Source organism: Gigantopelta aegis, chromosome 9 (genome assembly GCF_016097555.1).
Source record: "Gigantopelta aegis isolate Gae_Host chromosome 9, Gae_host_genome, whole genome shotgun sequence".
Lineage (NCBI taxonomy): Eukaryota > Metazoa > Mollusca > Gastropoda > Neomphalida > Peltospiridae > Gigantopelta > Gigantopelta aegis.
The window spans coordinates 37054860-37069404 of NC_054707.1; the positions used below are offsets into that span (position 1 = coordinate 37054860).

The 14545-nt window shown below is 39.5% G+C and overlaps 1 protein-coding gene across 1 annotated transcript in view; it reads right to left on the bottom strand.

Annotated features, from left to right (window-relative positions):
- Nucleotides 1-205: 205 nt before the first annotated feature.
- Nucleotides 206-14545, bottom strand: part of LOC121381551 (X-ray repair cross-complementing protein 6-like) — a 32140-nt gene continuing 17800 nt past the window's right edge. The window contains exons 13-21 of the mRNA XM_041510883.1: nt 10210-10241; nt 10010-10080; nt 9276-9364; nt 8454-8582; nt 6189-6300; nt 5008-5169; nt 3514-3614; nt 2029-2121; nt 206-719 (exon numbers count right to left, since the gene is read on the bottom strand). Of these exons, the coding sequence (XP_041366817.1) occupies nt 600-719; nt 2029-2121; nt 3514-3614; nt 5008-5169; nt 6189-6300; nt 8454-8582; nt 9276-9364; nt 10010-10080; nt 10210-10241 (909 nt within the window). The 3' untranslated portion in view covers nt 206-599. The remainder of the gene's footprint in view (nt 720-2028; nt 2122-3513; nt 3615-5007; nt 5170-6188; nt 6301-8453; nt 8583-9275; nt 9365-10009; nt 10081-10209; nt 10242-14545) is intronic.

The following is a 14545-nucleotide window of genomic DNA, read 5'->3' on the forward strand; positions in this document are numbered from 1 at the left end:
TGGTTATTAAGGAAGGTGTGTACAAGATTATTCCAGTGGTCAGGAAAAGAATGCTGGCCAAAGGACAAGGTTTATTACCCGGTATGCAAGTGCTTTTCAGACTGCTGCTAGAGTTTGGAACAAAAACATTTGTTAAAATATTGGTATAGTATTTTGTTTCATAAGCTTTGGTAAACAGCTATAAAGAACAAGCAACATCATAAGATGTAACAAAAAAGTTTTATTGGTTTTAATAATATGGGAATAAAGTTTCAGTTGTGACACCAATGATGTGAAAAATGCAAATGACCAACCATCAATTCAAAAACAGAAATTGACTGCTCTAAACAGAAAACCCCCCAATTGTTATCTAAATCATAATCATTGCCCTGAAATATTTTCCCAACCTCTATTTTTGTAATTCCTTTTTTCAACAGAAACCTAACTAAATGCAACACATCTTAATGTTTTTCAATGACTGCTGTGCGAACATATTTTGATTAAGTTTTACTTTTATTTGCTGCCTTTCTCAACACACCCGAGACCTGTCGTAACAGTGTGAAGTAATATAATTGACATACACATATCATATAACACATTTTCACTGTAAAAATGTCCGATTATGCTACTCCAAAGTATTTATTAATGGCATCAATAAGATCGGCTTTCTTTGACCCAGTTGAAGGAATTTTCTCTTTTTTAATTGCTTCTTTCAACACTGCCACCGTCAGTTTGCCCAGCTGTAAAAAAAAAATTAAATTCAATTAAACAAAATTATCTACACTCGACAACGAAAGTTTAGTTAATGTTAAAAGAAATGGCAAACATTTATAAATTAACCTATTTTTATTAATTAGTATTCACATCTCAAATGTTTACCATTTACAAACAACATAAACTCATCAACCTTTGCCTTAACACAACAGGTGGACCTGTTTTTCTTTTAAGTTTATTCAACCATGGCAAATTTAGACGTCATAAAATATATTTGCTAAACTTTCGTTGTTGAGTATATTTACCATCATTTTGAATTGTACCATAAAAATGTGGGTAAATATCCCTCCTCCAATACCAAAACATGGGTCATTCAGAATGTTTAATTAAAACAGCAAACATTTACTTCAAGAAAGAGCTAAAACAGATCTCTGAGGAGTAAAGATTTTGGTAACCTATTTGATGGGTTAAGCATCAATAAATTCAAGTAATCCATTTCCTGTTTGCATAACCTGTAAATCGTGTCCTAAATTTTGCACCAACAAAAAATAGGTTTATTTAAAATAGATTTGCTCATACAACATGCTTACAAAACGAACGTTCTCATAAAATTTAGGAGCCAGAATATCTAAGAATACAATTTTCATCAATGTAGACACAAGTGACCGAGATTTTAACCTAAGTTTGCAAAGACAACTATAAACAATAAATGTCAGAAATGTGTGGAAAATAGTTAAAATTCAGTCCTAGTTTGATTTGTGTTGTTTACTTTGTGGTAGTTATTACAAATTACAATTTTTCCATTTCCAGTGATGGCATCTTTGAAAGATGGGGTGGGATTTAGCTCAGTCACTACAGTGTCTTCCCAGGGCTAGCTCTGGCACTCGCCAAATTCGCCCATTGCGAATTCTATTTTAATTTGGCGAAAGAATTTCATGTAATGATTGATATTTTGTTGAAAATATTGGTGGGTTTCTGCAATTTTTAAAATTTAATAGATAATTTGGCAAAATGTTCTACACACCCAGAGCTAGCCCAGGTTTCCCTCAAGTGTGATGGATTGTATGGAGTTTTTTCCCCATCCCAACCAGTGCCCAATAACTGGTATATCAAAGACTGTGGTATGTACAGTCTTCTCTGTGGGAAAGGGCATATATAAAATCCCTTGCTGCTGTATGGATATGCTTCCAGCAAGCTGTTTCCATCTTGTTCTCTCTCCTGCTCCCTCCCCAAAGTGTCAAAATAACCATTTATTAGGCACCAAATAGCCACAGCTTAAAAATGTTATTTAACAAATATTTCTTTCCTCTCTAATATGAACGGACATCTACTGACCCTTCCTGCCTGTGCTTCAGCCTTTATGTCGATGTCAACCATCGACTCGGCTAACTTGGCCTTCTTCGCAGCGGCCGATTCACTAGGTACTGCCTGTAATCCAAAATCAACATTAAAACCACAGAATAAACAAAAAGACTATTGATTTTAATGTTTTACTTACCTGAAAAAATATAAAATAACCACATAAAGAAAAATGATCAAGATACCCAAAATGTCATCACTGTATGTCACTTTCTGACTTTTGTCAAGCCGATACAAAAATATTTCTGATATGATTAAAAGAAAGATTCAGTTTAGGAATGAATGTTACAGCTTTGGCTCAGTGGATCATCTGTTTAGTGACTGGGTTTTAGTCCAATCATCACTGAACCCATATCAAAATAATTAGAGATTATTATACAATGTGTGTGTCGTACTAATTTTATGAAACGAGTGTCCGGATTATTGTATTACCAGAACAAGAGAGAGGGTAATACATGAATCCTGACACGAGTTTCGTAAAATCAGTACGAATCACACGTGAGTGTAATAATTTCTTTAATATCCACATTATCAAAAATATTATTTTCACGAATAACAAGCTTGGACCATGTCAAACGTTTCAAATGTAACTAAAACAAAAATGACGAAACGATGTCATGGTGAGAAATTATGTTATTTTGATTAGCCGCAGGGGATGCCGCATTAACTTATGATGTTGCTTCACAAAATTACGTCATTCGGTGTGCACGTGAAATCATTATGACACACATCGGTCATACTGGTTATATTTCCCTGAATATCTTGAACTATGTGAATAACGTTATTTTTGGTTACACATGGTTGTTAATACGTAGGCCTACGTGTTAACAATTTCAAGATATACGACTGGCTGCTCCTAGGTGATGACCAGGTGACCAACGCCATACAACCAATGAAAAACTACACGATGGAAATCGATTAGACTGACATATAATTAACTTGACATTCATGTGTCTGTGATGCGTAAGTCTACTACAAATGCAACGACTGTAAATAAATTTTAGTAAAAAAAGATGTTAAAATTTGTTTAAAACCTGGTTTTTGAGGATATGTAAGAAATAAAATAATACATTCACTTTCACTCGTTAGGTACATTTTAAAACAACTTGTTGTGAGATAAATGGTATCTAACGAGCACTCGTGTATTATTCTCTATGTAAACACCAAATAACCTTAGTTTAAAATGTACTGAAGTATTGTTAAACAAATGTATTCCTCTCCCTCAGTGGATACATTGGGTATACATGTGTTGATCTGCTTCAGAGAAGATGCCAAGCCTTATAAAAACCAACTAATCAAACTGGCAGCTGTGAGTTTCTTCTTTCTTTAGACCAAAGGTCATAATTACCATGTTTGATACCAAATACCTTACTGCTAATTAAAAAACTGTATTGTGGAGATATTAAAATATCCTTCTGAATGTACTAATTAAACTGAAAGTGCATATATTTATTAAATTACCCTTTTCTTTGCCCCGGGAACATAGTCAGCTGGGAACACAAGATCCTTAAACTCGTCTATACTCTTTCCAGCTCGCTTAGCCATCTTTGTTTCATTAGGCACTGAAAAACAAACAATGGATTAAAAATGGGGATACATTTGTTTCTCTCTCTTTCACAAGCTACACCAGTAGACCAGTCAGAAGGATGATAAAGCTGTCTTTATAGTTCATCATGTTGGCTGATAACACTGTGTACATCAAGGTTTTCCTTTATGAGAAGCTATAACGTTCTTGTTTGTTTGCATTTATATTGCTCCTAGCTTCGCTAGAAAGGAAAGGAAATGTTTTATTTAACGACGCACTCAACACATTCTATTTACGGTTATATGGTGTCAGACATATGGTTAAGGGCCACACGGATATTGAGAGAGGAAACCTGCTGTCGCCACTTCATGGGATCTTTTATATGCACCATCCCACAGACAGGATAGCACATACCATGGCCGTTGATATGCCAGTCGTGGTGCACAGGCTGAGCTTGGCTAGAAGAAAATAAGTGTGGCTAAAATGAGTCACTGTGTCTCAGTTGATCAGTTTATTTTACAAGTAGGAAGCAATAAACTTTCTCTGTAAGCATCTGAGATAATGACTATTCCTCATAATAACCAGGCCTGTGAGATTTGACAATTGATGTAAGCCATTTATGGGTGACACAAAAACAAATTCATGTAACCCATTTCGGTTTTACATAACCCGTCAAGATCATGTAAGTGACGTCCAACTGAATGTGTGAACAAAAAATGGGTTACACAGAACTATAGACATGTACGAGAGATGACACAGATGAAATGATCAATTCTCGCAATTTTCAGATGCCTGAAAAACAACTGCCTTACACTGTCTCAATCCCCCCCCCCCCCCCCCCCCCCCCCCCCCCCCCCCCGAGTATTTCAAAAGCTTACAATTTATCTTGCAATTTTCAGAGGCCTGAAAAACTATTGTAAATATCATGCCTTACAGGTAGCACTAAACCAAATAACTTCCGCCTGGGTCAAAGTTCGAGATGCACCCAACTTTTGATAGAGAAGTTAACACCTCAAGTCCTGTGATTGGTGATAAATGTGAGTGTTGGTTGTAACAAAAAAAAACAGTTTCATTTGGGCAAAAAATGTATGCAATTTTATTTCATCTGGTACCACTGTGTCAGGTAGCCTTGTGCTTGAAACATGTATGGGGTAAATGTAAAAAAAAGTACTAAATTTTTGTGCTGAACTAGGGTAGTCATAGACGCTACCCGTTATCTCAGAAATGAGCCGCTTCACCCCCATTGTTTTTCTGATTCACTTTAAGGTTGAGGGGTGGTAGCATTTATATCTGTGGTTTGTAAGTCGATCGATACGCTGCAGGTAGAAGTTTTAGCCACATGTTACTATTGTCGTCTATGGGATTTGATTTGCTAGTATACACCCTATACTGTCTCAATATTTTTGTTTAGAGTATTCCCAAAAGCTCACATGTGTAATCAATCATTTCTTCAGGCTCATCTTGGTCCAATGCCAGGGCTTCTATGTTCCTCCAGTGTTTCTGAAGAACGGGATTCTCAAAACTCTCACTGCTGAAGTTGAAAGCTAGCTTCTTGACCACTTCCTTTGCTTTGTCAATCTGTTCTGTCGTGGCTGTAACAAGAAGGAAAAACATTTTAAAAAGATTTACTGAAATAAAAAGAACAAGAATCATTCACAATAATGACACAACCTGTATAAAGCTGCATTATTTTATTTGACTGGTTTTAAACAAGAATTCCATGATATTAAACGGCTCATCTACAATAAATTGATGTAAAAATTGTCAGGACTTTTTTTTTTTCAGTCTAAATTTAAAGAAAAGATAAATTTGTGGTTAATCTGATGTTAGTTATAATAAAAGTTTTATTAAAACCCAACACAATTAATTAAACTGTTTTTAAAAATTAATTCTTTATTGTTTTATGATGCACTGAGATGACCATCAAGTCACTGAACTAGAATTTATAGTATATAAGAAACAGAGCTACATGTACATGTAAAAACTTAAAGAACCAGTAATAACTATATCCCACCTTCTGACTTCAACAATGAAAAACTGAAGTAAATAAATTAAAAAAAAAAAACAGTAGATATACCATTGCTGCAGTGCAAGTTACGTCTTGCATGCCATATATCTGTCACATCTCCTTAAAAACATGATATATATATACAGAACTTCACATATGTTGTTTTCTCTTCCTATTTATTGCACGAGTTTATTTTGTGCAAAAATATATACCACGAGACCGCATTCCGGTCCGTATCACACATATGTGCGATACAAAATACATTTATCACACAGTTTGAAAATGTCTTTATCACTATAGTAAGATTGAATAGGTATGTAATAAAAGCATATCACTACACTTCAGGCCTCTGAGAATTAAACATCTGCGCAACCCATTTATGGGTTACACACAAACAAATTCACGTAACCCATTTAGTTTTTACGTAACCCCGTCATGACCATGTCAATGGTTTCATAAATTCAATGCGCAGATGAAAAATGGGTTACGGAAACTATACTTACGCGAGCGACACATGAACGAAACTATCGCTCTCGCAATTTTCACAGACCTACACTTAGATTATAAAAATGATCTAACTTCAAAACGTAAATGCAGTCTGACCTCGTGGTACATCTTCAATCTTGACTTTGCGGAAGTCGTCGGCAAAGGGTAGAAATATTAGATGAAACCCGGGCGGAGTGACTTGGACATTGTGCTCGTCAATTTCTTCTTTCTGTGAAAAATTTGAAACATTTTGATTTCAGAATTTATTATCAAGCATATTAATTAATCAGTCTGAAAATTGCTTTGCAACTACTATTTAACTTTAAGCACTGTGTAGTGATCTCTGAAACTTGTGCAGTGAAATGTGACATGATACAGAATAAAATGTTCCCTAAAATATGTCTAAGTTCCTTCACAGGGTAGAATGTAGCCGAGTGGTAGAGACATCACTTGACATGTCATGCGTTGTAGGATCCCTCCCTCTAGGTGAACCCACAGAGGTTTTTATCTGTTCCAAACAGTGCTCAATCACTGATGTCAACGGTCATGGGATGTACTATCTTCCAGGGCTAGCTCTGGGTGAGCAAACAATTCTGACAAATTATCTATTAAACTTAAAAAATTGCAGAAATCGAGTTATTTTCTAAAAAAAAAAGAGAGCTAATTATGACCTGAAATTATTTCGCCATATTAAAATAAAATTCACTAACTGCTTTCAAAATTCGCAGTTGGCGAATTTGGTGAATGCCAGAGCTAGCCCTGTCTTGTGTGATGCAAAGTTTATATAGACGAGCCCTTGATGTCATTTGGTAAGGGTAGAGTGTTGCAGCATTGGGTGTCTCATCTCGGCCTCTAATCAAACGTTTGTTTTGTTTAACAACACCACTAGAACACATTGATTTATTAACCATCAGCATTTGGATATCAGACATTTTGTAATTCTGACACATAATCTTCAAGAAACCCTCAACATTTTTCCATTTGCCCCCTCCACTTTTCAGATATTTTCCTTTATAATAGTGTAAAAGTGTGTAAATATAAAAGTGTGCTCTCCCCACACTTTGTGGCACCTTCCTACGCCACTGTGCTATATGCTAAACACTGCATAATAGCTGTTGTTTTAAAATCGGATGAGTTGGGGGGGGGGGGGGGGGGGTAAATTAAACACACATTCCTTTCCTTCAAGTAACAGACTAAAACAGTGCTATTATTATGTTGTTGAAGAATGAGTAGGTAGTTATTTTCAACTTTTAATGATTTTTAAGTTTTGTACATTTTTGAGATGATGTTGCATTAAATCCTCATCAACAAATGACAACTGAAATGTACTGCTACATGGTACAGTCAGTTTAAGAAATGTTTAACAGCTATATTAAATATACAAAAAACCTTTTATTATAGTTTGTGTGGCAGCAGTGGGTTTCTCAACTCGCCCATCAATGTGTATACCACCAAATCAATTCCAATAGACGACAATAAATATGGTCTAAGCAATGTATCAATGAACATATACACCATTGACATAAATACTGCAACCTTTCGCCCTTAAAATCAATCAGAAAAAATGGGAGGGGGGTATGTTTCTAGATTTTGAGATAGCAAAAAGTGTCTCTGATTGCTCTAGTTCTTCACAAACAGTGTCATCCAACACATGTATATTTATTGGACTCTGCCCATGTTTTGAGTACAAAAGTAGCTGGTATAGTGATATTACTCAAATTAAATTACAGGAATTTACTGAGTAGACTAAATAACATTTTATGACAAAAACTCCTGTCACATATGTCACCAATGGCATGTGGGGGGGGGGGGGGGGGGGGGGTAGGGGAAGAGATATATAGTCCAGTGGTAAAGTACTCACTCGATGCACGGTCGGTCTGAGATCGATCCCCATCGGTGGGCCCATTGGGCTATTCTCGTTCGAGCCAGTGCACCACGACTGGTATATCAAAGGCTGTGGTATGTACTACCCTGTCTGTGGGATGGTGCATATAAAAGATCCCTTGTTGCTAATTGAAAAGAGTAGCCCATGAAGTGGTGACAGCGGGTTTCCTCTCTCAGTATCTGTGCGGTCCTTAACCATATGTTTGACGCCATATAACCGTAGATAAAATGTGTTGAGTGCGTCGTTAAATAAAACATTTCCTTCCTTTCCTTCAATGACTATTTTGTGTCTTCCAATGGCATGTGTGGTTTTATTTACTGCGACATTCAAAGTTAGGTGCACTTCAACCTTTGACCTTTTACAGCAAATGACTTTAAGCAATACATTCATAGAACTAGATAAAACAACATTTACATTTTTTTTTTTACAGTGATTTGATGAGAAGACCTTGTTGCTCCCTACTATAATAACAATAATTAGAAATTTAATTACTCTACCTGTGGAATCAGGGCAACAAACTTGGGAGGGCTGTTTTTGTTGGGAGTGAACTTGCAGATTGGGACAACATCCCTATCCAGGCACTTCTTAAGTAGGGCTGTAAATAATGTGGTGCTCCCAGCAATGGTCTGGAACACATAAACAAAACAACACAAACATGCTTGAGCATTTTGTAAATATATCTAATATTCATACAATAAAGTTAAAAGTTAAAAGTTAAAATTCAAACATTTGGATATTTATAATTATTTTACTTTAAAAACTTTTTAATACTGCACATTTTTAAAGCCATTTTGAAAATGTCAAGATATAAATGGAAGTGGAATTTAGTCAACATACTTGATAATTAATTTACCAAAATGCTCACTTGACAACATTTTTTATATATTTTTTTATTTTGTAACGATAATCTTAATCTTAAGCAATTATTAAAGAAAATGCACCAAATTGTTTAAATTCTTAAAACTAGGACCTATACTTATATACACATGTAAAACAGAAAGTTAGTACTCAACTCCCTAGACTTTAACATGCTATTTTTAACTAATACTTCATGAACATATAAAAATGGCAGATAGTTGCATCCTGTTGGCTCGAACCCTGTCGGTGCTCGAGAAAGTGTTCAACTCATCGGGTAGTTCGAACTAACCATTCAGTCAACATCGTGTTAGTATAACTCAGGATTTCATTTTGGTTTCGAGCATTGTGGTGTATTCGACCCTTCTGAGTTCGACAACAACATTCTAACGTATTCTATTTAATAATTTTGTAGAACAAACGACTTACAACATCACGTTACAGAAGAATTTCTGAATACCTACATTTTCATCTGGGTATATGAAGGATGCTGGTCTAACATGATAGTGTTTCTTGATCTTGCTCCGAGGTTTAAAACCCATAAGAGTTAAACCTGAAAAATAAAAACATTTCTTGTTCACGTAACAATTAATAGACCATTCAAGATGCAATATTTGCCTGTCTACCTTATAATACCATATACCAATGCAAAAACCAAACAGTTCTACATAACTTGTACATGTTTTCACTAATAACAGATATTGGCAGTTGCTTTGATTTGATTGAAAACAAAGAACAAAAGAATTGGACACAAGTTTGACAACTTACGAGGCCCTCTTCTATAAACATACAATATACGTGGCAACTATATTACATAACTGTATATTTAAACTACATTTAAATAGCCAAATGTTGCTTTGATATAATAAACACTCCATGGTAGACCAAACACTTTTGGGGCATTTTCATCATTTTCGGGGCACTTGTTTTTCATTAAAAATACACAAAAATTAATTGAAATAAACATTAATGTAATTATTTGCTTGATTTAATAAATGAATGGCAAAAGATATAAAAGGCATATTTTATTAATTAATAATACTTTTTGGGGTGTTTTATAAAGGCAATTTCAGAATTAATTAGTGAAAAAGGCTTGTTTAATCTCAGGGCAGCATGGCGCTGATTAAGGCAAGATGGTGCTAGACTAGTGAGGCATGGTGCTGCACCATGCTAAAACAAACTAGGGAAAACACTATACCTGATTTACCAAACCTCTTGATCTCTGTGACCGCATTATCATACTCTAGTGGTGTCATGAAACAAAATGTACTTGACATAATACACAAGTCTCATGTTTTTAGTACCCGTCACACTGGGACGGGATGTAGCCCAGTGGTACAGCACTCACTTGATGCGCGGTCGGTCTAGGATCAATCCCCATCAGTGGACCCATGGGGCTATTTCTCATTCCAGCAAGTCTCTCCCGTTTCCTAATACACAAAGCCAACATAATGATAAATCAAAGTTCGGAATTATATATGCTGGGATGGCATTCACTGTTTTACGCAAACTGAAGTCCAAACCAAAATGTTAACAACTAAGAAAAATTGCGCTCCTACTTTTATTTTTCGTTAGATTTTACCCACATTTTGTCCAGACAGAAATCTTGAAAAAACCATTACAATGACATAGATTGCACATACAAGGTGCCAACCATGTCAGCTGTATCGACTTCGCTGAGATCGCATAGGGCAAAAAGCATGTAATTTTGTGTTGGCTGCCATTTTGACTTTTTATGGAATATTCTCCAAGAGGGGTGAAAGGATATGACTTAATCTAACAACGTCATAACATGTTATGATATAAAAAGCAAATGTGATAACATCATATTTTTTTTTTTAAATTAGTATTTGTTTGATTAAAGTTACCACTAGAGATCATTGATTTTATATTAATTATGTCACAAACAAGTGCACCTCCCCCCCACGCAAGTGGTCTGGTCCGAACATCCCAACAGCCAATGGGATGGCCTAAATTCTTCTACTGTATACTGCTCTCTAGTTCCGGTCACATGACTGTAACTTCCTTCTTTTTCCATGAGCGCATCGCACGGAGAACAGGAAGCGGGGAGGCCCGGGCGGGATGAATCTTGAGGACAGGTAATGTATCTATAAAAGAGAAAACACTCAAGTTTTCTCCATTTCTATAGACATTACCTGTCCTCAAACAAGTGCAGCATTCAACAGATGGTGGTGGGTGCCGAGATCCGTAGATGCTTGTGATAACTCCCCAACCGGAAAGAGGCTGACTAGTGGAAGAATAAGGCCAACCTTGGTAAACCCTCCTCCTAGGGATGCCCGTCACAGACCAATGCAGGTGATGTTAGTAACAACAACCAGAATGGTGGCATCCGTCAGCAGTGGCAGGTACGGCTCCTAGAACACATGAACCAGGAGGCGGAAGCCACATCTCATGCTGGTTCTGACAGGGTGGGAAGACGTAGCCACCAGGGATGCAGGTGTTAGGTAACCCTCACGTATTGAAGTGTTATAGTTTTTCAATAACAAGCGACAACCTAATGAGGTGCATCCGTCAGAACATTGAACAAAACAAGACCCCCGAATGTTTTCTGTCTAGTACACCAAAGATCTGTTAGTTCAATAACGACAACCAATAACCACATGCAGTGAAGAGTTAAGGTTATCGAGACAAAAGTTCCGGCACCAGTGCGTGAACTGTGCAAAAGAACAAAAGTCTAAGCAATCCTCACCTGTCGATTCGGTGGACATCTCGTTATGCAGCCCAGAATCAGACAGACATCAACGGCGACAAGGATAGCTTGTATTCAACAGAGTCTGTGCAGCAACAACCGGACCCAGATGATGGAACCCCTCAACGTCTTCTGTGGAGACATCCCTCAGATAATAGTTGGCGAAGATGGAGTCCGTCGCCCAGAAACAGCCAGTGATGATGTGCTGAATGGATGTGTTGCAATGCAGGGACATCGTGGCAGCCAAGGCACGGAGTTCATGCGGATTGGAAGCAGACGGAGCAGGTAAACCCTCCTTCTGATAAGCGGTCAGGATAGAAGACCGGATCCAGGTGGCCACCGTGTTCTTGGTAATATCCCTCAACCGACTCTGGTTACAGGAAAGGAAAAGTCTTTTACGATGTTGTCGAAAAGATCTGGTCCTCTCGATGTACTGGTGCAGGGCTCTAACAGGGCACAACGCCAAGTCCTCAACGTCCGCCGGACCAACGATAGAGGAGAGGGCCTGCACAACATACGAGCGAGGCGCTTGGTCTGGTAACTGATTCTTTGCAATAAAGTTCATGAGTAACCCCAAGTTGACTGCACGCCGATCTCGGGTGAAAACGTACCAAATCGACATCAAGAGCATGAAGTTCTGAGACACGAGCAGCCGTGGCGAAACCGAGTAAAAACACCGTCTTCCGTGTCAAATCTTGCAGGGAAGAGGACTCGATCGGCTCATAAGGTGCGGTCGATAACGCTCGTAACACCAAATTCAGGTCCCATCTTGGTGGCCGAAACCGGTGTACTTGATCTTCAAGGCGAAAACCTTTGATCATTTTATGGATCTCAGGAATACCCGATAACTTCGTTCCAGTAGTTACATCACGAACAGTAGCGATGACCGAAACGTACCCAGCGATGGTAGACCCCTTCAATCGTAAAGTGGTCCGCAGATACAGCAAAAAATCAGCAAGACGAGGTATCTGTATCGTCTGAGGTTTGAGTTTTTTTCTAACACACCATCGGTGAAAGCAAAGCCATCTGACGTTGTAAGCCGCAGTAGTAGATGATCTGTGCGCTTTCAAAATGGCCGCCGTAGACTGTGAAGAGAAAAACCTTTCTTCCTCAAACTCTTGGAGATAAAGTCCACGCGTGCAGTTGGAACAACTGCGGACGTGGATGGTACAGTCTTGACGTGGGATGCAGCAACAGATGATCCCAGTCTGGCAGCGGTAAAGGATGTGGATCGGCCAGACGTATTAGATCTGGATACCACATCCTGGATGGCCACATCGGAGCAATGAGCAACAGGCGACAATGGTACAGCTGAAACCTCTGAAGCACCCTTGGAAGGAGGATTGGTGGAGGAAAAGCGTACGCGTCCATCTGTTCCCAGCTGATGGCCAATGCGTCGAGATCCAGAGCTTCGGGATCCGGCACCGGAGACACGTAAACCCTCAGCTGATGGTTGAATCGTGTGGCGAAAAGATCGATGTTTGGTGTCCAAAGTCTGTCGCACACCCATCGAAACGCTTCCGGATGGAGCATCCACTCCGTCGGCTGTGGAGACGACGGCCGGGACAATGTGTCGGCTAGTACATTGCAAACCCCTGGAATATGACGAGCCCGAAGTTGCAATGGAATTTCGTCGACCAGCTTGTAGAGACGATAAGTCAACTGCAGCAGACTGCTGGAGTGAGTTCCGCCCTGACGATTGATGTAAGCCGCCGCGGTCGTACTGTCTGTGGCCACCATGAGAGAGGCTTCCGTCAACATCTGTCGCCAATGAAGGATAGCGTAGTAGACTGCCAACAACTCTAACAGGTTGATGTGGAGTCCGAGTTCGCCGGGAGACCACAGCCCTGAAGTAGTCTGGTTGCTTAGATGGGCTCCCCAACCTTCCAGTGACGCGTCGACGAATAGGTGATGAGTGGCTATGAAGGCCCGCATAGAGACACCTTCTAAGACGTTCGATCGGAGCTGCCACCACTGCAGGCTGGAGCGTAGATCGTCTGGAAGTGAGATGATCAAGTCCGGATTGTTGAAACGAACAAACGGGTTGAGAAACATCTGCAAGCGCCGCAACTGGAGACGACCTCTGAGTGTCAAATCCTGGGCAGAAGTGAGGAGACCCAGGAGACTCTGCCAACCGCGGAAGGTCATTGGAGCGGTGAGGGCTATGGCAATCATGGTCTGGATCTTCTCCCAACGGTCTAAAGGAACTTGAACGAGGCCCAGGTCGGGTCGAAGCCAAGCGCCTATGAACTGTAGAGACTGTGTGGGAGCCAGTCGAGATTTCTCGATGTTGATAATCCAACCCAGCTGCTTGAGAAAGTCCATGATGAAGGCAACATGTGCAGTCAGCCCTGTCTTGCTGTGACACCTCATCAGGCAATCGTCGAGGTATGGGTAAAAGGATATACCTCTGCGATGCAGGAAGCGTGACATCGGAGTCGTGATTCTGGTGAACAGCCATGGCGCTATGGATATCCCAAAGGGCAGGACTGTCCATTCGTAATGCCGACCCTGTAGCACAAACCGTAGGTAGTGATGGAAATCGGCATGCATCGGAACGTGCAGGTAGGCGTCCTTGAGATCTAGCGAGGCAAGCCAATCCCCCGGTCTGATCACGGCTATGATATCTCGCAACGTTAACATCTTGAAGGTCGGAGGAGGAGACAGATAGTGGTCGTTGAAGACCGCCAAGTTGTGAATCATTCGCAGCTCTGGAGAATCTTTCTTTGGTACGAGAAAGATGTCCGAGTAAAATCCGGGTGTTAAGTGTACTTCCGAAATGCTGCGAACGGCTCCCTTCTCCACCAGCTTGTTGACGGACTCCTGTAGAACCTTGACTTGCGCAACGGAATGCCGCGGTTCTCGAGGTGAAGTGGTCAATGGAGGGATGGCAGACAATTGCAGACGATACCCTGTCTTCAAGATCGACGTGACAAACGGATCTTGGCAAAGTGTCTGCCAGTTTCGCCAATAACGGCGAAGTCGACTTCCGACCATGGATCTTCCGACCGGTGTGGTACACAC